Source organism: Macaca nemestrina, chromosome 18 (assembly GCF_043159975.1).
Source record: "Macaca nemestrina isolate mMacNem1 chromosome 18, mMacNem.hap1, whole genome shotgun sequence".
NCBI lineage: Eukaryota > Metazoa > Chordata > Mammalia > Primates > Cercopithecidae > Macaca > Macaca nemestrina.
In genome coordinates this window covers 14639310-14656170 of record NC_092142.1, presented here as the reverse complement: position 1 = coordinate 14656170, position 16861 = coordinate 14639310, and the positions used below count along the sequence as shown (strand labels likewise).

General features: G+C 40.5%; 1 protein-coding gene across 10 annotated transcripts in view; it reads right to left on the bottom strand.

The window, feature by feature from the left end:
• Positions 1-611: 611 nt before the first annotated feature.
• Positions 612-16861, bottom strand: part of MRTFB (myocardin related transcription factor B) — a 262686-nt gene continuing 246436 nt past the window's right edge. For all 10 annotated transcript variants that reach the window (XM_071084138.1, XM_071084137.1, XM_011717424.2 and 7 more), the window contains 4 exons: positions 16016-16174; positions 15543-15680; positions 9560-9620; positions 612-6486 (listed from right to left, as the gene is read on the bottom strand). In XM_071084138.1, coding sequence (XP_070940239.1) covers positions 5951-6486; positions 9560-9620; positions 15543-15680; positions 16016-16174 — 894 coding nt within the window. In that variant the 3' untranslated portion in view covers positions 612-5950. The remainder of the gene's footprint in view (positions 6487-9559; positions 9621-15542; positions 15681-16015; positions 16175-16861) is intronic.

The window sequence follows — 16861 nt, the reverse complement described above, 5'->3', positions numbered from 1 at the left end:
ATATAAATTATAGTTATTAGAGTTTACTCGTTACTATTTTGTTTCTTCAAAGCAAAGAGAAAAAAATATTTTAACAAAACTGTTTTAAATGTTGGCTTCTGAGGTGAAATTAAATGCCATCTTACTAAAAGAATACTGAATTCTAAACATCATTTTGTACGGTCTATAAAAATACCTCATATAAATAGTTGCTTTTGAAACTTGGCTAGGTTGAAGGATTATGTAGGTCTTTCAGGAATTGTGGTGGTGGTGCATTTACACTATTGAATCGAGTCGGTTTTCATTGTGTGTGTGTGCGCGAGTGTGAAAATCAACCCCCTAGGGAGAACTACGTATTACTAACTTTCACTGTGGAAGAAAGAAACTGACTTTGGTGTAAATCATGACATGTTCAAGTTCAGCTCATGCCTGTGAGTTTCTATTTTGTATCTCATGGTCTTGGATCCAGGGGAGGGTGACAAGTTCACAGGCTTTGCCTGGTGGCTTTCTGTTGTGAGTTGTGTGCTGAAGGTATAGTGTCTCCTCCTAATAAATCCACTCCCGTTCCACAGTCTACCATGGCTCCACCAACCCATAGGGAGTGGTCTTTCCTCTGCACAGCAAGAATCATAGTACATCAAAATGTCTTTTATTTGAGACACAAAAATGCAAAATTGCTGAGATATCAAACATTTCCCGATCAGCTACAATACTGCCACTATGTACAAAAGATCTGATGATAAATGTGCACACATATAAAAATACAGTATGCATTACCTATGTACAGTACATGTGCAAAATGTATGGCATTCAAACATGATATGGAATTGATTTCAGGGGTGCAAACAGCAAATACAAAGGCATCATGGTTTTTCTTTTAAAAAACAACATAAAGGCAATACATGAATGGACCCCCGATTGCCATAATTTTGTGTTGATTAAACGAGTGCTTTAGCAAGCAGGGCTCTGCAGATTGGTATCTTTCTCCTTTTTTTCATAAAGTGAGATGCTAAGACATAATGTGACAATGAAAAGAAGAAGAGAAACACCTATCACATTGCATTTCTACTGCAAGCAAGAAAAGAAAACTAATTTCTACATAGAAAAAACTTTGTATTACTACTGAATGTTATTCTTAAACCAACAAAACGACTCTATGCTATTTTACATGAAAACAATAGAGAAATATCTACATCTTTGTGAAAATTATAACCTTAGATGGATAATACCTTTTTGGGACTGATTTTTGAGATCTCATTAGTCTCAAATTTTAAATAAAAAGTGCCTCCTTTTGGCAAATACTTGGCAATGCCTTTGGTTCCTTTAAAGCAAGTTTGCATTACTGTTGGTTACTTGAGGTCAAGTACTTTTGGTAGATACTAAACCCTTTCCTAAATGCTTCTTCTTCCTACCAAATTAGCAAGATTCCTTACAGCATCACGTAGAGAGGTAATTGTTATGACTTTCAGTATTCTATAAACTTTGTTAAAGCTTTGTCTTAGTTGGCATAAAGCTCTGTTAAACACTATAGATGTGATGATATCTCTGATAATATATTTTATTTGATTCCCGACAGCACCTTGTAGATCCGAGATTGCCATCTTATTGTCACAAAACTGTGACATCACAGAGCAAAGTGTTTGCATGGAGGGTAAGAGTTCTTCTGTAAACATGTGCAGCTTTTCGAATTGTAGGCCTTCCATGAAAGATTTCAGGTAGAAACCCTTTGTAATGATGTGTTTCCTTGGATACTGCAAGAAAGGGTGAATGCGGAAAAAACACGGACCTGCTTATTGCCATGCAGACAGAGTCACTTTACAAATAAAAATGTAGCTCAGAGAGGCTGCTGAATGAGCAAGTTATTGAAGGTTTGAACCAGGAAAAAAATTACTACCTCTTAGTTGTTTTCCAGTTTTGACTGAAATCACTTAAAAGATGAGTTGAAATGCAGTTAGGATGCTCTCCAGATACACACTGATGCACTTGTCAGCTATGTTCCTTGAAAAACCTGGCCTTCCAGTTAATGTTCTTTGATAAGTTTGGGATAGTTTCGTGGCCTCTAGGGCGGTGGGGTGGTGTGTATGGGTATTCTGTTGTCCGTATTCAACATTCATGTTTACAGCAGCGGATATTGAAAAATGGAGAGTTATTTGTGAATTCGGTTACATTGACACGTGTTGCTCTGCTGGTAGACACTGAATAGCTGTTCTCTTTACATTTCTCTAAAAAGTCCCCAGCGGCACCATGAGCTCCCCATCCAGGTGACAGCCAGGACTTCTGTGAGGCTAGCCGCAGGTGGGTGCATGGAAGCTGGTGAGGATGTATACTGAAATGTGGGCTTCTCACAAATATTTTAAACCCTGCCAAAGTGCTTTGCCACGTCTCTAAGGCCTAGTCCATTTGAGGACAGTAAAGGGACTATTCCATCACTTGTGGTGACAGCCATTTTGTCAACTGCTATGGCTGATTTCAGCCTGGGAATTCTGAAAGGACTCTGAAGAATGCTATGCTGCCTGGAATGATCTGGAGCTGAGGGTCCAGGAAGCCTGAGTCAGCTCTGGTAACAAAATAGGTAGTGCGCTCCTGAGCCATCACTCAGGGTATGCTGACTGCACAGTTCAGAGGTGCTATCTCATTACTATGACTTTGCCTTCCATAGGCAGCAGCTTGCAGGCAACACCACCCCGCCTTTGCCACTGTTTCTAAACAGCGCTGAAAGCCAAAAAGTGTCAGTTACATGGATCACAGAACCATGTGGCTTTTAAGAAGGAAATTTAAATAACATCTCTCTTTAGAATTACAAAAATATTCATATGAAACAAACACAATAGTATCTAAGCAAGAAATTCCACAAATTCAGAATACATCTATGTACAATTATGTGGCAATATTATACAGTAGATTGCACATTTCAGGAAAAAACACTAGAACGTGAACCACTAACACTGTCCTATGAGGTTTCCTAATAGATGCTTTGCTGAAATGTACAAGATGACCACATACCCCTAGACTTTCAAAGACTTTACAGAAGTTTTGGTATAACTTTTTAAATTCATCCCACCCCCAGTAGGATGATCTGATTATCTACATACAGCACAAAGGTAAGGCTGACACTACTGTGTTTTGAGAACATGTACGAAAGTAAGATGGGGATGTGAGATAATGCCTTTCTAGGAGTTACTTTCTTGGCAGTATGATACTTTGCAATATGATACACAACAGTACCACTGCTTAAATCACACACGTGCATAATGAAAATTCAACTGGCGACTTTGACTTGTGCTGTAATGGCTGTGACACTAACCTAAACAACAACAACCAGTCTTTAGCCAACATCCACCCTTTCTCACTGCACTCACCATCATGTGCACTGAGTCGGGTCAGAGGGGCCTTGTTTACAGGGCCTCATCTTTGGTCATGTCACATGAGTGTGGGCACACAGCGTGCCCTCACTCTGACCTGGAACATGCAGTGGAGATCCTGGAGAGCAGCAGCACTCGTGTCACAGGTGCCTGGCTGGTGACTCAAGCCAGGGGAGAGGAGGGTCAAGTGGAATGGTGCAAATGAAGTGGCTTGCAGAATTAATGGGCTAGAGACGCCTTGCCTTTTTAAAAATGAAATACTGGTTTATAAAGGTTTAAACACATATGTGAAGTGGGGACTTTAGCAATTCATAGTCAAGAGAGTAGGCTAATGAGATAGCATTTTTTTTGCACTGCACTGTGTATTTTTGGAGAGCAACCTTCCTGTGGCATGTTTCAAACCCTATTTTAAAAAGCAATAAAGGGACCAGAGAGCTAGAAAACTTATCTATACAATTCAGGATTATGGAAATATAAAGTTATTCAATGAGAGTCAATGGCACTAGTGTTCGGTTACCTCCTACAGTCCCACTGATATTTGGTGCTAATTTAATACGCCATTCAAATCTGAATGAAGAAGATGCTCAGGGTCTAAGTATGGACCTGATAAGCCCAGACAGAAACCCTCAGCAAAAACACTGTGGCCAAGAACTGTAAGAAAAATACTTTCCCAAGTAAATAGCCTGGCCCTGGAGACAGGCCCCTCTCAATGGAACTGACTCGAGGATTCACAGAACGTCTAGTGTGGTAAACTCTTGTAGGGCTTGGTCAAATGACGGTGTTCTGGTTAACAGAGAGTTACTGTATCCCATGCGTTGGTTTACCAATTTCTGAACACTTAAACTATTCATCACAGACTACACTGAGCACAGTGGCCTCTGCCTTGAACCGCCTGGAAGGCACATGAGCACTGTTAGTGCCTTTGAGTCAGGAAGTGCCAGTGAGCAGAGGGCTTCAGCGTGCTCATGCTGGAAAAGCAGACTTTTGTTACACATAGTAAAATTTATAAACCACACACACACAAATCAGAAATAAGATCAGCTCTTAGGCAAAACACAAACCCAGAAATGATTCACAAATTCTTTCCAAATAACGGGTCAGGCTGCCTCTCGCATGTCAGTATGGAACATTTACCATTTTGTGACCCAGGGGAACCAACGTGACCCGAGGGTTTACACAAGGGTGAGGTGGAGAGCACAATATTATTACTTAAGAAAAACCTCCATGCTCTTTTGGTAGATTTCAGTTTTTTGTTATTTACATTTTGTCATATACCTCAATGACTAGCTTGAAATAATCCTGTGATAGTTGGCATTTTAGAAAATTCTTAAGAAATGACTTGACTTAACAAATATGTAATAACTGTTTTCTATATAAAAAACACTAATAAAGCCTCCAGTTTTTCAATCTTAGGCTTGACAATATAGTGAGAGCTCTGGTAGAACATCCAGTTACAAGCCTGTAAAATGATAACCAGGGTTAGTGACAGAAGAAAGAGGGCCAGGGCGGGGACCTGGAGGCCCACCTCATGGCACAGTCTGACCTGTACTCATCATGGGAATGTCCTGGGTAGATGACAGACCTTCCCCTTACCTTCCATTCTTCTAACTCACCAGCTCAGAAAGATATTTCATGCTAAAGCCTTTTCTTGGTTCTTTGAGATGGGTCTGGTTACCTGAAAGTTAGTCAGCAATTCTTTAAATACAGAAATACACGTGGCTCAAGTACTCTAGAAATATTCGAGCTATTAAAAAAGTAGGACCTTGGATACCCATTTTCTTACCCCAATGTAGGCTGTACATATCACAATGTCAGAGCATACATACAAATGTCTAATATATACATTAAAATCAATCTAAGCAACCCAGAAGGTTGCTAATAGAATTTTCAGTGTTATCAGTATACCTGGACTTCTGACAGTATTTTGTAGGTATCTTCTGTTTATGGTGAAAGATCTTGCATTTAAATTTAAATTTGGAAATATAAAGTATGATTCCAAAAATCACAAAATAAACTACAACATCAAAAAAAACAACACAGGTTTCTGAATAGAACCAAAAGTCTTTAGCCAGAAGCGGTCATTGAACCGGCCAGGGCGCTCTACTGCCTTTGATCTCTGCCGTGTCTTGGGCCTGGCTCTGGCCATCTCTAGGAAGTACCAAGTGCAGTGACCTCTCACCTCCCTCACATCAGCCTCAGTTTTTGAGTGGAGCTGTCTGCCTTTTATTTAGGGTCTTAAAGTGATCAGAGAGATTTAAATGTAGTTAATTACCAGAATCCTAACGTCACTGCTGCATATATTACTCTTCTTTGTTTTTTATGTAAAGGTACTTTTCATTCTTTACTGAAGTCTGGAGAAACATATGAGTCGTCTTTGACTGGTGTGTTTTTCAGAAGGCCCTGTGCTATGTTAAACTGTAGAAATTCACTACTGAACACAATGAAATGTTTTCAAACTTGGGTTCCAGGCTATGACCTTCCACCTATTCTTTCTGTGACAACATATTTTGATTGCAACAATGCAACTATAGATCTATCTCTAAAAACTGACCTTTTAGAATCTTCATGTTCTTAAACCTCATCAACTCTCAGATAAGAAATCTGTGACGTTAGTCCCATGGTAGTGGTAGGTCCTGTGGGTCTAGAAAGTCGGTGGAGAACATGCTTGGGGTGGTGGTGCTGAGAGGAGTGAGTCCTGAAGAGGAGTTGGGCATGGTAATGTCCAACCACTCCATGTTATCCAAGTTTGAGTCTGACAGGTCGAGAGACAGACAGGGAGTACCTGCAGCAAACTGGGTCTCGGAAGTCTCCATGGGTGAGTGTGAATGGTCCAGCATACCTGAGTGACTCAGCAGGTCATTCTGGAGGTCCTCGATCAGAGAGAAGGGCTCTCTGTCTTCACTGCTGCTTTGTAATGGAGCAATTTCACTGGCTGAGGGTAAAGTTCCATCCAAGAAAGCTTCTAGTTGGTTCTCTAAGCTGGCAGATAAACTGCCCATAGGTTCTAAAGATACAGGTGGTGCCATTTGGACTTGGGGTGGTGGCCGGGACACCACTGTATTCACTGGCATTGTGGTGATGCTGGCTGTCACTGGTCTCATTTTGGAAATAGGAGAAGGTTCTTCTTTTATGGGGAGGGAGATCTCTGTGTAAAATAAATGAAGTAATTAGTAACTAAAGATTTACTACTACTTAAAAATTTTTATTAATTACTAGGACAGTTACTTTACTATTACGCGATTCCTTCTACGCACGTCCATCTTAGAAGTAGGAAGAGAATGCTATTGGTCAGGTACAATCCTTGACAACCTTTAGGATGATGGATCATTTTAGTTAAATAGATAAACATAAAAGTTTATTACATTCTTTTTTATTGTAAATTTAGTCAGCAGACTGTCCAAGGCCAGTTTATTACATTCTGATATGCTTTAAATTCTTTTCAGTAAGACTAAGCATTAAAAGCAGTTATATCTCACTAGATAGGAATCAATGGTTTCAGATTATTTTATCTTTGAGTCCTTATTTTGTCATTTAAAGTTTTAAGATAGGGCTCATATCATCCTATGAATCTATCTATAGCAGCATGATACTCCTAATATAAATGTTGAAATGTACATCCTGAGTTTGTGCTGAGACATGAAGTACATCCTCATGTTATAAAAGAGGTAATTCTATTCTTCTTTCCTTTTTTTTTTTTTATCATTACAGTTGGACTGGGTACCCAATTTAGCCAAGTGCATTCTATGTAAAGTTCTGAAAATATACAATGGCATTTGATTTCATTTCTGAATTAAAGCTAACACACGGTCCCTCTGATCCTTTTCTTTTAAGGTGAGGTGGATCACTTGATTATTTCTTTCACTTTTTGGTCTTGTTTTCTGAGTTTATATAAAATTTTGATTTGGTAAATGTCTTCATTATGTGTTATTCCCTGCCAGATCAAGTAGCAAATTAACAGACCATCTTCTATAAATACTAGTGTTCACTAAACTACATATATGAATACAGTATCTTTTAAAATTTTATGAGGATACGATTGGTTTCATTTATATGCAGATACACTAGGAAAAATAAATTTAATTAACAATAGCTCTTAAAGCTCAATGATTGGTATGTACAAATGGCTGAGAAAAGGAACTTACAATTTGATTCTTATAAATGAATTGTCAACTGTGTGTACTGCATTTATTTTTGAATGGTTTGTTACTTTTAGTTATCAGTAGTCATCTCTAAAACTGTTTTGAAAGCTTTAAGTGTAATCTAAGTAACTATTCTTTTTATTTTTGTTATTTTTATTTTTTTGAGACAGAGTCTTGCACTGTTGCCGAGGCTGGCTGGAGTGCAGTGGCATGATCTCAGTTCACTACAGCCTCTGCCCCTGGGTTCTGGTGATTCTTCTGCCTCTTAGCCTCCTGAGTAGCTGGATTACAGGTGCCCTCCACAATGCTCAGCTAATTTTTGTATTTTTAGTTTCACCATGTCGGCCAGGCTGGTCTTGAACTCCTGACCTCAGGTGATTTGCTTGCCTTGGCCTCCCAAAGTGCTGGGACTACAGGCAGGGCCAGGCACAGTGTCACTAGTAACTAGTCTTATAACTAACTATATAAAACTTGGTTCTCATTATTACTGATGTTAGTAGACAATAAGATGAAATAATATACTTATTAGATACTTTGTCATAAAAAAAAAATCCCATTTAGAAAATAGCTTGGCCGGGCGCGGTGGCTCACGCCTGTAATCCCAGCACTTTGGGAGGCCGAGGCGGGCGGATCACAAGGTCAGGAGATCGAGACCACGGTGAAACCCCGTCTCTACTAAAAATACAAAAAATTAGCCGGGCGTGGTTGTGGGCGCCTGTAGTCCCAGCTACTCGGGAGGCTGAGGCAGGAGAATGGCGTGAACCCGGGAGGCAGAGCTTGCAGTGAGCCGAGATCGCGCCACTGCACTCCAGCCTGGGCGACAGAGCGAGACTCCGTCTCAAAAAAAAAAAAAAAAAAAAAAAAAAAAAAAAAAAAAAAAAAAAGAAAATAGCTTGATTGTTTGTGTCACATTTTAATTTCCAAGTTTAAGGCGCCTGCCACCACACCGGGCTAATTTTTGTATTTTTAGTAGAGACAAGGTTTCATCACGTTGGCCAGGCTGGTCTTGAACTCCTGACCTCAAGTGATCCACCTGCCTCAGGCTCCCAAAGTGCTGGGATTATAGGCGTAAGTCACTGGGGTTGGCCAGCTTAAATTATTTTTGTAAGGCCAATATAATTCTTAGCAAAAAATACTATTGGCGTTATGTAGAGCTATAGTCAAATATCAATTCTCCATGTCAACGTCAACTTCAGTGTCAAATGATACATGCTATAAATGGAGAACTTCTGATCACTATTTGAAAATTCAAATAAAACTTTCATCAGGGTAATTTTAAGACTACGCTAAATATGCAAATACTATCCAGGATTTTTTTTTTTAAATATTGATTTTTATACTTATTTTTAAAGATATGTAAGCTGAGGCAATATCCTTATTCTTTTTGTGGCTAATGTCCCTTTTAAATAAAGATGATATAAATCTAAGATTTCATATTATATTGTAGAAAATGCTTTAGCATTGACTTTGAATTTTAAGAAAGATACTGGAGCTCATGCTAGGTAGCTTGATGTCACATAATTAAGGTAGTATTGTAATGTTTTCATCCCATTACAAAGACATACGCATGGAACAAGTTTTGAAGCTTTTCAACATGGAATTTAAATCTGGTTCTGCTTTGCTATCTTGTCTTTGTTTTTTAGCAGGCATCTATCTGTGGAAAAATCTCATGTTGTATTACTGTTTTAAGCTATCACGGTTCACTGCACCCTTGACCTCCTGGGCTCCAGCAATCTTTCTACCTCAACTCCCTAGTAGCTGGGACCCCAGGGGTGTGCCACCATACCCTGTTCATTTTTAAAATTTTTTGTAGAGACGAGGTCTCATTATGTTTCCCAGGCTGGTCTTGAACTCCTGGGCTCAGATTCCCAAAGTGCTGGGATTACAGATGTGAGCCACCGTGCCTGGCCGTAAGTTCTTTTAATGACCTATATTTAACAGATTTTAAAACAGTAAATTCAGTTGGAAGAACACGTTTCTCAGTGTCTAAAGATAAGCTATGAGTGCTTAAGAAAAGCTTTCATGTACTTGTGTTAAGAGATGCCTTCCTGTGAGGATCTGATGTGACTTTTGACTTACCTCCACTCTTAATGAGGATATCAAAGAGGTCATCCATCTGCTGACTGTGTGCGTTGGAAATCTACAATGAAGCAGAGTACAAATTAGGTTTCTTTCATACAAACCTGGAAGCATTATACAATTAGGAGTCCCAAGGGACTTTCTAGACGATTTAGTTCTAATCTATCATGTGATAATTTTCAAAACACTGAGGTCACCTGAGAAGTTAAGCCATTTACCCAAGCTGTACAGCTGGTTAGTTGACACAGCAAGAACAGGGATAGTTAGTACCCAGCTCCACTGACTTCTTTGCTTCCCTTTTTTTCCTATCACTGAATTGTATTTTGAGAGGCCTCTAATACCTTATTTTAAAAGTGTCTTTATTCACTTGTATTTAGGTAAAAATTTGTATAGGTGTATCACACTACATATATTTGTTGAGCTCTTATTCAGATTTACCTGACATACAGTAAGGTGCACTTATGTAAAGCATACAATTTGTTATGTTTTGACATATAAATATACCCATGAAACCATCAACAAAATCAAGATAATGAACATATCCATTGCCCCTAAAGTTTTCTCATCTTCTCATCCCTAGGCAACCCCCAGATCTGCTTGCTTTCACTATGGATTAGTTTTATATGAATGGATTTGTACTGTGTGTACTTTCTTGGTGGTAGGGGAAGGACCAGCTTCTTTCACCCAGCATAATTATTCTGAGATTTACGCGTCTTGTAGTGTGTACCTCAGGAACAGTTCATTTTTTTTTGGTTGCGTAGTATTGCATTGTATGGAAATAACAGCAGTTTATTTATTCATTGACTTGTGGACGGACATTTGGGTTTCCAGTTTTTGGCTATTACAAAAAAGTTGTGAACATCTGTGTACAGGTCCTTGTATAGACATGTGTTTTCTTTTCTCTTGGGTAATTAAGAGTGGAATGACTGGATCACAGGTTAGGTATAGGTTTAACTTTTGAAGAAATGTCCAAACTGTTTTCCAAAGTGACTGTTCCATTTTATATTCCCACCCTCAGTATATGGTATAAGATTTCTAGTTGTTCTTCATTCTCACCAATACTTTGTAGGGTCAGTCTTTTCAATTTTAGATATTCCATTAGGTGTGTAGTGGTATTGCACTGGGGTTTTAATTTGCATTTCCCTAATGACTAATGATGTTGAACATCTTTTCTAGTGCTTATTTGCCATCCACTTACCTTTGGGAAAATGTATGTTCAAATCTTCTGGCTACTGCAGATTTCTTCTGCTTGCTGTTGACATGGTCTATCTTTTTCCAACACGTTTGCTTTCAATGTGTCTTTGTATTTAAAGTATGCCTCTTGGAGATACATGCATTAGTTATCTATTGATATATTCTAAATAATACCAAAACATAATGGCTTAAAATTATTTTGTCACAGTTTTGTGGGTCAGGAATGGTTTTGATGGGTGGTTCTGGCTTCGGGTCTTTCATGAGGTTGCAGCCAAGACATTGGTTAGGTTACTGTCAACTGTAGGAGTGGCTGGGGAATGCCCTCGACTGGCAAGTTAGTGCTGGCCATTGACGGGAGGCCTCAGTGCCCCTCCATGTGAGCCTCTCCAGATGGCTGCTGACATGTCCACATGGCGTGACAGCTGGCTTTTCCAGAGTGAGCAATCCAGGGGAGAGCAAGGAAGAAGGGGCATGCCTTTTATGACAGCCTCTGGAGTCACCTACCATCACCTCTGCCAATTCTGTTTGTTAGAAGTGAGTTGCTAAATCCAACCCAGGGAGGAATGTCAAAGAATTTGCAGACATACCTTAAAATTGCACACAGTGAGTATGGCTTTTATATCCATTCTGACAATTTTTTGCATTTTAATTGAATTGTTTAGTCATATATGTTATAATTACTGACATGGTTAAGTTTGGGTTTACTATTTTATATTTGTCTTCTATTCATTCCATCTAGTTTTTTTTGTTATCCTGTTTTTCTTTCCTGTCTCCTTAAAAAAAAATTGACATTTTTGTATTCTAATTTTTCTTTCTTCTTCTTCTTTTTTTTTTTTTTTGAGACAGTCTCAGTTTGTCACCCAGGATGGAGTGCAGTGGCACAACCTCGGTTCACTGCAGCCTCAACCTCCTGGGATCAAGTGTCACTCCTGCCTTAGCTTCCCAAGTAGCTGGGACTACAGGTGTGCACCACCACACCTGGCTAATTTTTGTCTTTTTTGTAGTGATGAGGTTTCATCATGTTGCCCAGGCTGGTCTTAAATTCCTAGGTTCAAGCAATCCTCTCACTTTGCCTCCCAAAGTGTTGAGATTACAGGTGTGAGATGCCATGCCAGGCCTTTCTATTGATTTTTTTTTAAGCTATCTTGAATTTTTAAAATTGTTACCATTGATATGCAATACATATCCTTAACTTAATGTTAGGCTACTTAATGTTATACACTGAATAAAACATAGAGATCCTACAACCACACAGATCCACTCATTTCCTCCCCCATCCTTTATTAATTATTATTTTTTTGAGACGGAGTCTTGCTCTGTTGCCCAGGCTGGAGTGCAGTGGTGCCATCTCTGCTCACTGCAAGCTCCACCCCCCGGGTTCACGCCATTCTCCTGTCTCAGCCTCCCGAGTAGCTGGGACTACAGGCACCCGCCACCACGCCCGGCTAATTTTTTTGTATTTTTAGTAGAGACGGGTTTTCACCATGTTTGCCAGGATGGTCTCGATCTCCTGACCTCGTGATCCGCCCGCCTCGGCCTCCCAGAGTGCTGGGATTACAGGCGTGAGCCACCGCGCCTGGCCTATTAATTATTTTAAGTATCGTCTACACATGCTATACACTCCTCAAGACAATGTGATCTTTGGTGGTGAACTAACACAATTTTTCCTTATCTGAAAATATCTTTACTTCACTTTCATTTTTAAGGGATATTTTAACTTGATAATAGAATTCTGGCTTGACAGTCTCTTCCACTTCTTCCTCCCTAAAAACTTTTAAACGTGCTGTTACACTCTTTTCCAGTTTTCATAGTTTTTGATGAAAGCTTGACATTAATCAATTAGTTGTTTGCTCTGTGTGAAATGTGTTTTTTCTCTTGATGCATTTAAGATTTTCTCTTTGTTTTGTCAACAATCTGACTGTGATGTGATTTATCCAGCTTGTTTATCGAGCATCTCAAAGCTATAAATTTGTCTTTCATCCTATTTGTGAACATGTCAGCCATTGTTTCTTCAAATATTTGCCTATCCAGTTCTTTCTCTCTTGTTCCGGGACTTCTCTTCTACCTATGTTAGACTATTTGTTTGAATTATATAAAACAGGGTTCTGAGGCTTTGTTGACTTAAAAAAAATCTTTTGCCCCCATCTCTGTTATTCAGATTAGATACGTTATGATCTATCTTCAGGTTCTTGACATTTTTTCCCCTGCCATCTCCCTTCTGGTAAGTTCATCTATATATTTTTTTTCATTTCAGATACTGTACTTTTTTAGTTCTCAAATTTCCATTTAGTTCTCTTAAAAATCATTTCTGTATATATATGGATTCCTTTTAATTTATTACAAGCATATTTCCTTTTCCATCACTGAGGACAGTTGTAATAGTAGTTGCTTTGAAAATCTTGCCTGCAAATTCTAACATCAAGATGAGCTCAGGATTGGTCTCAGCCTTTTTCCTTTGAGAACAGGTTACATTTTCCTGATTCTTTGTATGACGCATGTTATGGATAAGTGTTATGGTTGTTAAACTGTGGTGACTATGAATTCTGCTGTTATTCTCAGATGAATGGTTTCTATTGTTTTAACAAGCTATTAACTTGGTTACACTTAAACTTCAAAATGTTTCTTGGGTAGATGTTCCAATCTCACTTTAGATCTTTTGTCTTCAGCTGAGCTGCTATGCGTCTATTCCACGCCTGTATGGCTTAGGGGTCAGCCAGAGATGTGGGCACACAGAATTTGGGAATCTCCCCTCTAGCTCTTTCCCTCTGGTTGCTCTCCATTCAGTTCTCTGGATTTCCAGGCCATAAAGACTATGGCTTTTCCACCAGTAACCATGCCACTTAGCTGGACCCCAGAGTAAAAGCAGCAAGAAGAGGGAAATCATGCCACATCACTCCCTTCCTTTGAGTGTGGGTTCCCCACCAGAGAATGACTGCTTCTATTTACTCTTCAATGCCTTCAGGTAGTTGCTTTTTGTTATGACCAAGATTAATAGCTATTATCTGTGGGAAGACTGAACCAGTAGGGCCTTACTTAGCCACTCTTGGAATTGCAAGTCTGAGTAAATGTATTTAAATGAACTTTGGTGCTCAGTGGCATATAAGGAAGTCCTACAGGTGGCTACTCACTTGAATAACCAAACCCAATGTAGAACCTCAGTCTATAAACAGGAACCCAGAGACATGTAAATACCAGAGATTCCAATCAGCTGTCTTATGTTACAGTGGAAGATTCGTCAAGTAAGCAGGACTTAGGAAGGATGGGTGCTATCTTTTTGTTTTCTTAAAAACTGCAGTTAAGCTCTTGGCAATTCACTTCATCTCTGCTCCCTGTGGAGACAACAGATACCACTCCGAATGGACCATCAGGAAGGAGTGTAGTCCAGCACCACCTGTTTGATTTCTTATTGCAAATGTTTGAACCTATCTTTGAAATCTGACTTCTCCCTTGCAGACAAGGGCTTTTGCTGAGTCTGTAAGTAAGGAACGTCTTACAACTCAAAGTTATGTCCCCTCAATACAGTTAATACAAAGAAACATACGGCAGGTTCCACCTCCTCCAAGAGGCAGCCCCCCACAGGTCCTGAGCTTCCTTGCCCTGGATGTCCTTGGTGAGGGTGCCAAACTGACAAGGTCGCCTGGACTAAGCAGCTTCTGCAGATGCTCACTCAGGCAACCAAGTGGGTCAAGGCAGCGTAGGCATGACTGCATACTCCCTGGGTGAGGGACTGGCTTGTTAGGTGCTTGCTAGAAAAAGCGCAGAGCCCTTGGCCCCACGTTCCTTGGGTGCAGCTTGACCCACTGCATACACAGCCACCATGTGGCCCCGACAAGTTACCCCATGGAACACGGGAGCGGGGGAACTGGCACAACTGCGCTGATGCTCCTGCTGTTTGCCGTGGATAATAAACAGTCCTACTTGGATACTGTCTCTTGGTGTCCACCTTTAGTGCCCATGGAGTGGTGGCAGGGCCACTCCTTGAACCCTCTATGAGGCTGGGGTTATTCCCTGAAAGGTTAGTTTTAAGTTTTGACAGAAAGTTTTAGAGAGACAGAAAGATTGGAGGAGTGTTTAGGGTAATGTATGACAAGTGCTGTTGTGACTGGCACCCACCATGGGCCATCTGCTTTTACAAATAGGAACCCTAACTTCTTCCATTGCCTGGTATAGTTGGGGCTACTTCTGTTTTATCAGTGAAACCAGGAAGGCTCAGAGACCACATGGTCACCATGTGTGGTGAAACCAGGAGAACCTCAGGTCTGTTACCTCCAAGCGCATTTGCTCAGTGTATGAGCAAAGTCATTTGGATGGGCTGGCCTGCTGGGAGCAGAGGCTGCTAGAGACCAGAGAGATGAAGCAGGACCAAGTCAATTTAGGTGCTGGTGGCCTTGAATGTCAGACAGGTGGAACAGTGATACCATGTGTCATTTTGATGCTGGCCTGACACACGGTGGCTTTAGAAAAGGGATCTGTACAAAATATGTGTCCTGGTCATAATCAGATCTATCTCTAACATGACTGATACCCTTACCCCAAAGGAAAAGTTAAGAGATAAACCCTGAATTTCTGAATAAACAGTAAATGCAGGTATACTGCTGCTGAAAGCTGTTTAAGGTCTTCATGATAAATGACATTTTGATTTTAAATAACCATGTAAAATACAAGGTTATTTTTGTATTTCTACTGAGGCAAGTCAGTTTCATACAAGGGATTCTGTACAGGTCTGCTTGAGACTGAAGATGGGCACATCCACCATAGCCTTATGCACCGTGACCCTGCCCTCACTTACCTCTGGCAGGGGGGCCTGTGTGCTGCGTGTTTGCTTGATGGCCTCCTCATAGCGGGGGGGATCTTTTGTCTTGGCGACTGGGCTCCCAAATAGAGAGTGCTGGACGACAAATTGCTGGGGTGGCGGGGGTGAACTAGGCTGTGTCAAATAAAGGAGGAGTGCATATTACATCTTGATAATAAACCCTCTCTTTTCCTGGCTAGACTCGGCTCTGCTGTTCTCTATGTGGTGGCCAAATCAGGGAATTCATGAGCAGGTTCTTTTAAGCACCTGTGAGGCTGACAGCACTGGTGGCCACCTCATATCACATCTTCACTGTGATAATCGCTGAGCTCCTCCTTCACAAGTTATCACTGAATTTTCAACAATTTTATCCCATTAATATTAGTCACTCCAAGCCCAAAGCACTAGGCTTTGGAATGATTTTATGCCCCTGTAGAACTGTCACAGATGCACAAGCCTCAAAGGGTTACCTTGTTGGGTGTGTTAGGTCCATTTTGCAGGGATGGAAGCGGAGCATTTCTGGATTGAAGAACGCTGTTGGAGGCCTTATTGATAAAGGGCTGCTGGACAGCTGGAGCAGGATGTCTCTGATATGGAAGAACTGTATTTGATGCTGAGTTTGTGAAAACCTATAATGAATAAATGTTTCTGCATTAATTTGTTCTTTGGCTTTTCCTAATGAAGTAAAGAAAACCATGTTTTAGGGCAGGGGTCAGCAAACTTTTTCTGTAAAGGGCTGCAGAGTATATAGCTTACGATTTGTGGGTCACCTGGCCTCTGTTGTTACCACTTGGCTCTGCCATTGCAGCCTGAAAGCAGCCACAGATAGTACACAGATAAATGCGTGTGGCTGTGTGCCAATGAAACTTTATCCACACAAACAGGCGGTGGGTTAGATTTGGCCCATAGGCCAGGTTTTGCTTACCCCTATTTTCGAGCATATGTGGTCCCTTTACGCAGTAACTTGCCTTTGATGGTGGTACAGACAGAGCTATGTGGAAAAACAGTGCTTGCTCTTTATAATTCTCCTCTTAAATGATAGTTGAGTTTCTTCTATTCCTCTCTAAGGTGAGCTCATCTCCTCTTTTTTTTTTTTTGAGACAGAGTCTCGCTCTGTTGCCCAGGCTGGAGTGTAGTGGCGCACTCTTGGCTCATTGCAACCTCTGCCTCCCAGGTTCACACCATTCTCCTGCCTCATTCCCGTGTAGCTGGGACTACAGGCACCCGCCACCATGCCCAGCTAATTTTTTGTATTTTTAGTAGATGGGGTTTCACCGTGTTAGCCAGGATGGTCTCGATCTCCTGACCTTGTGATC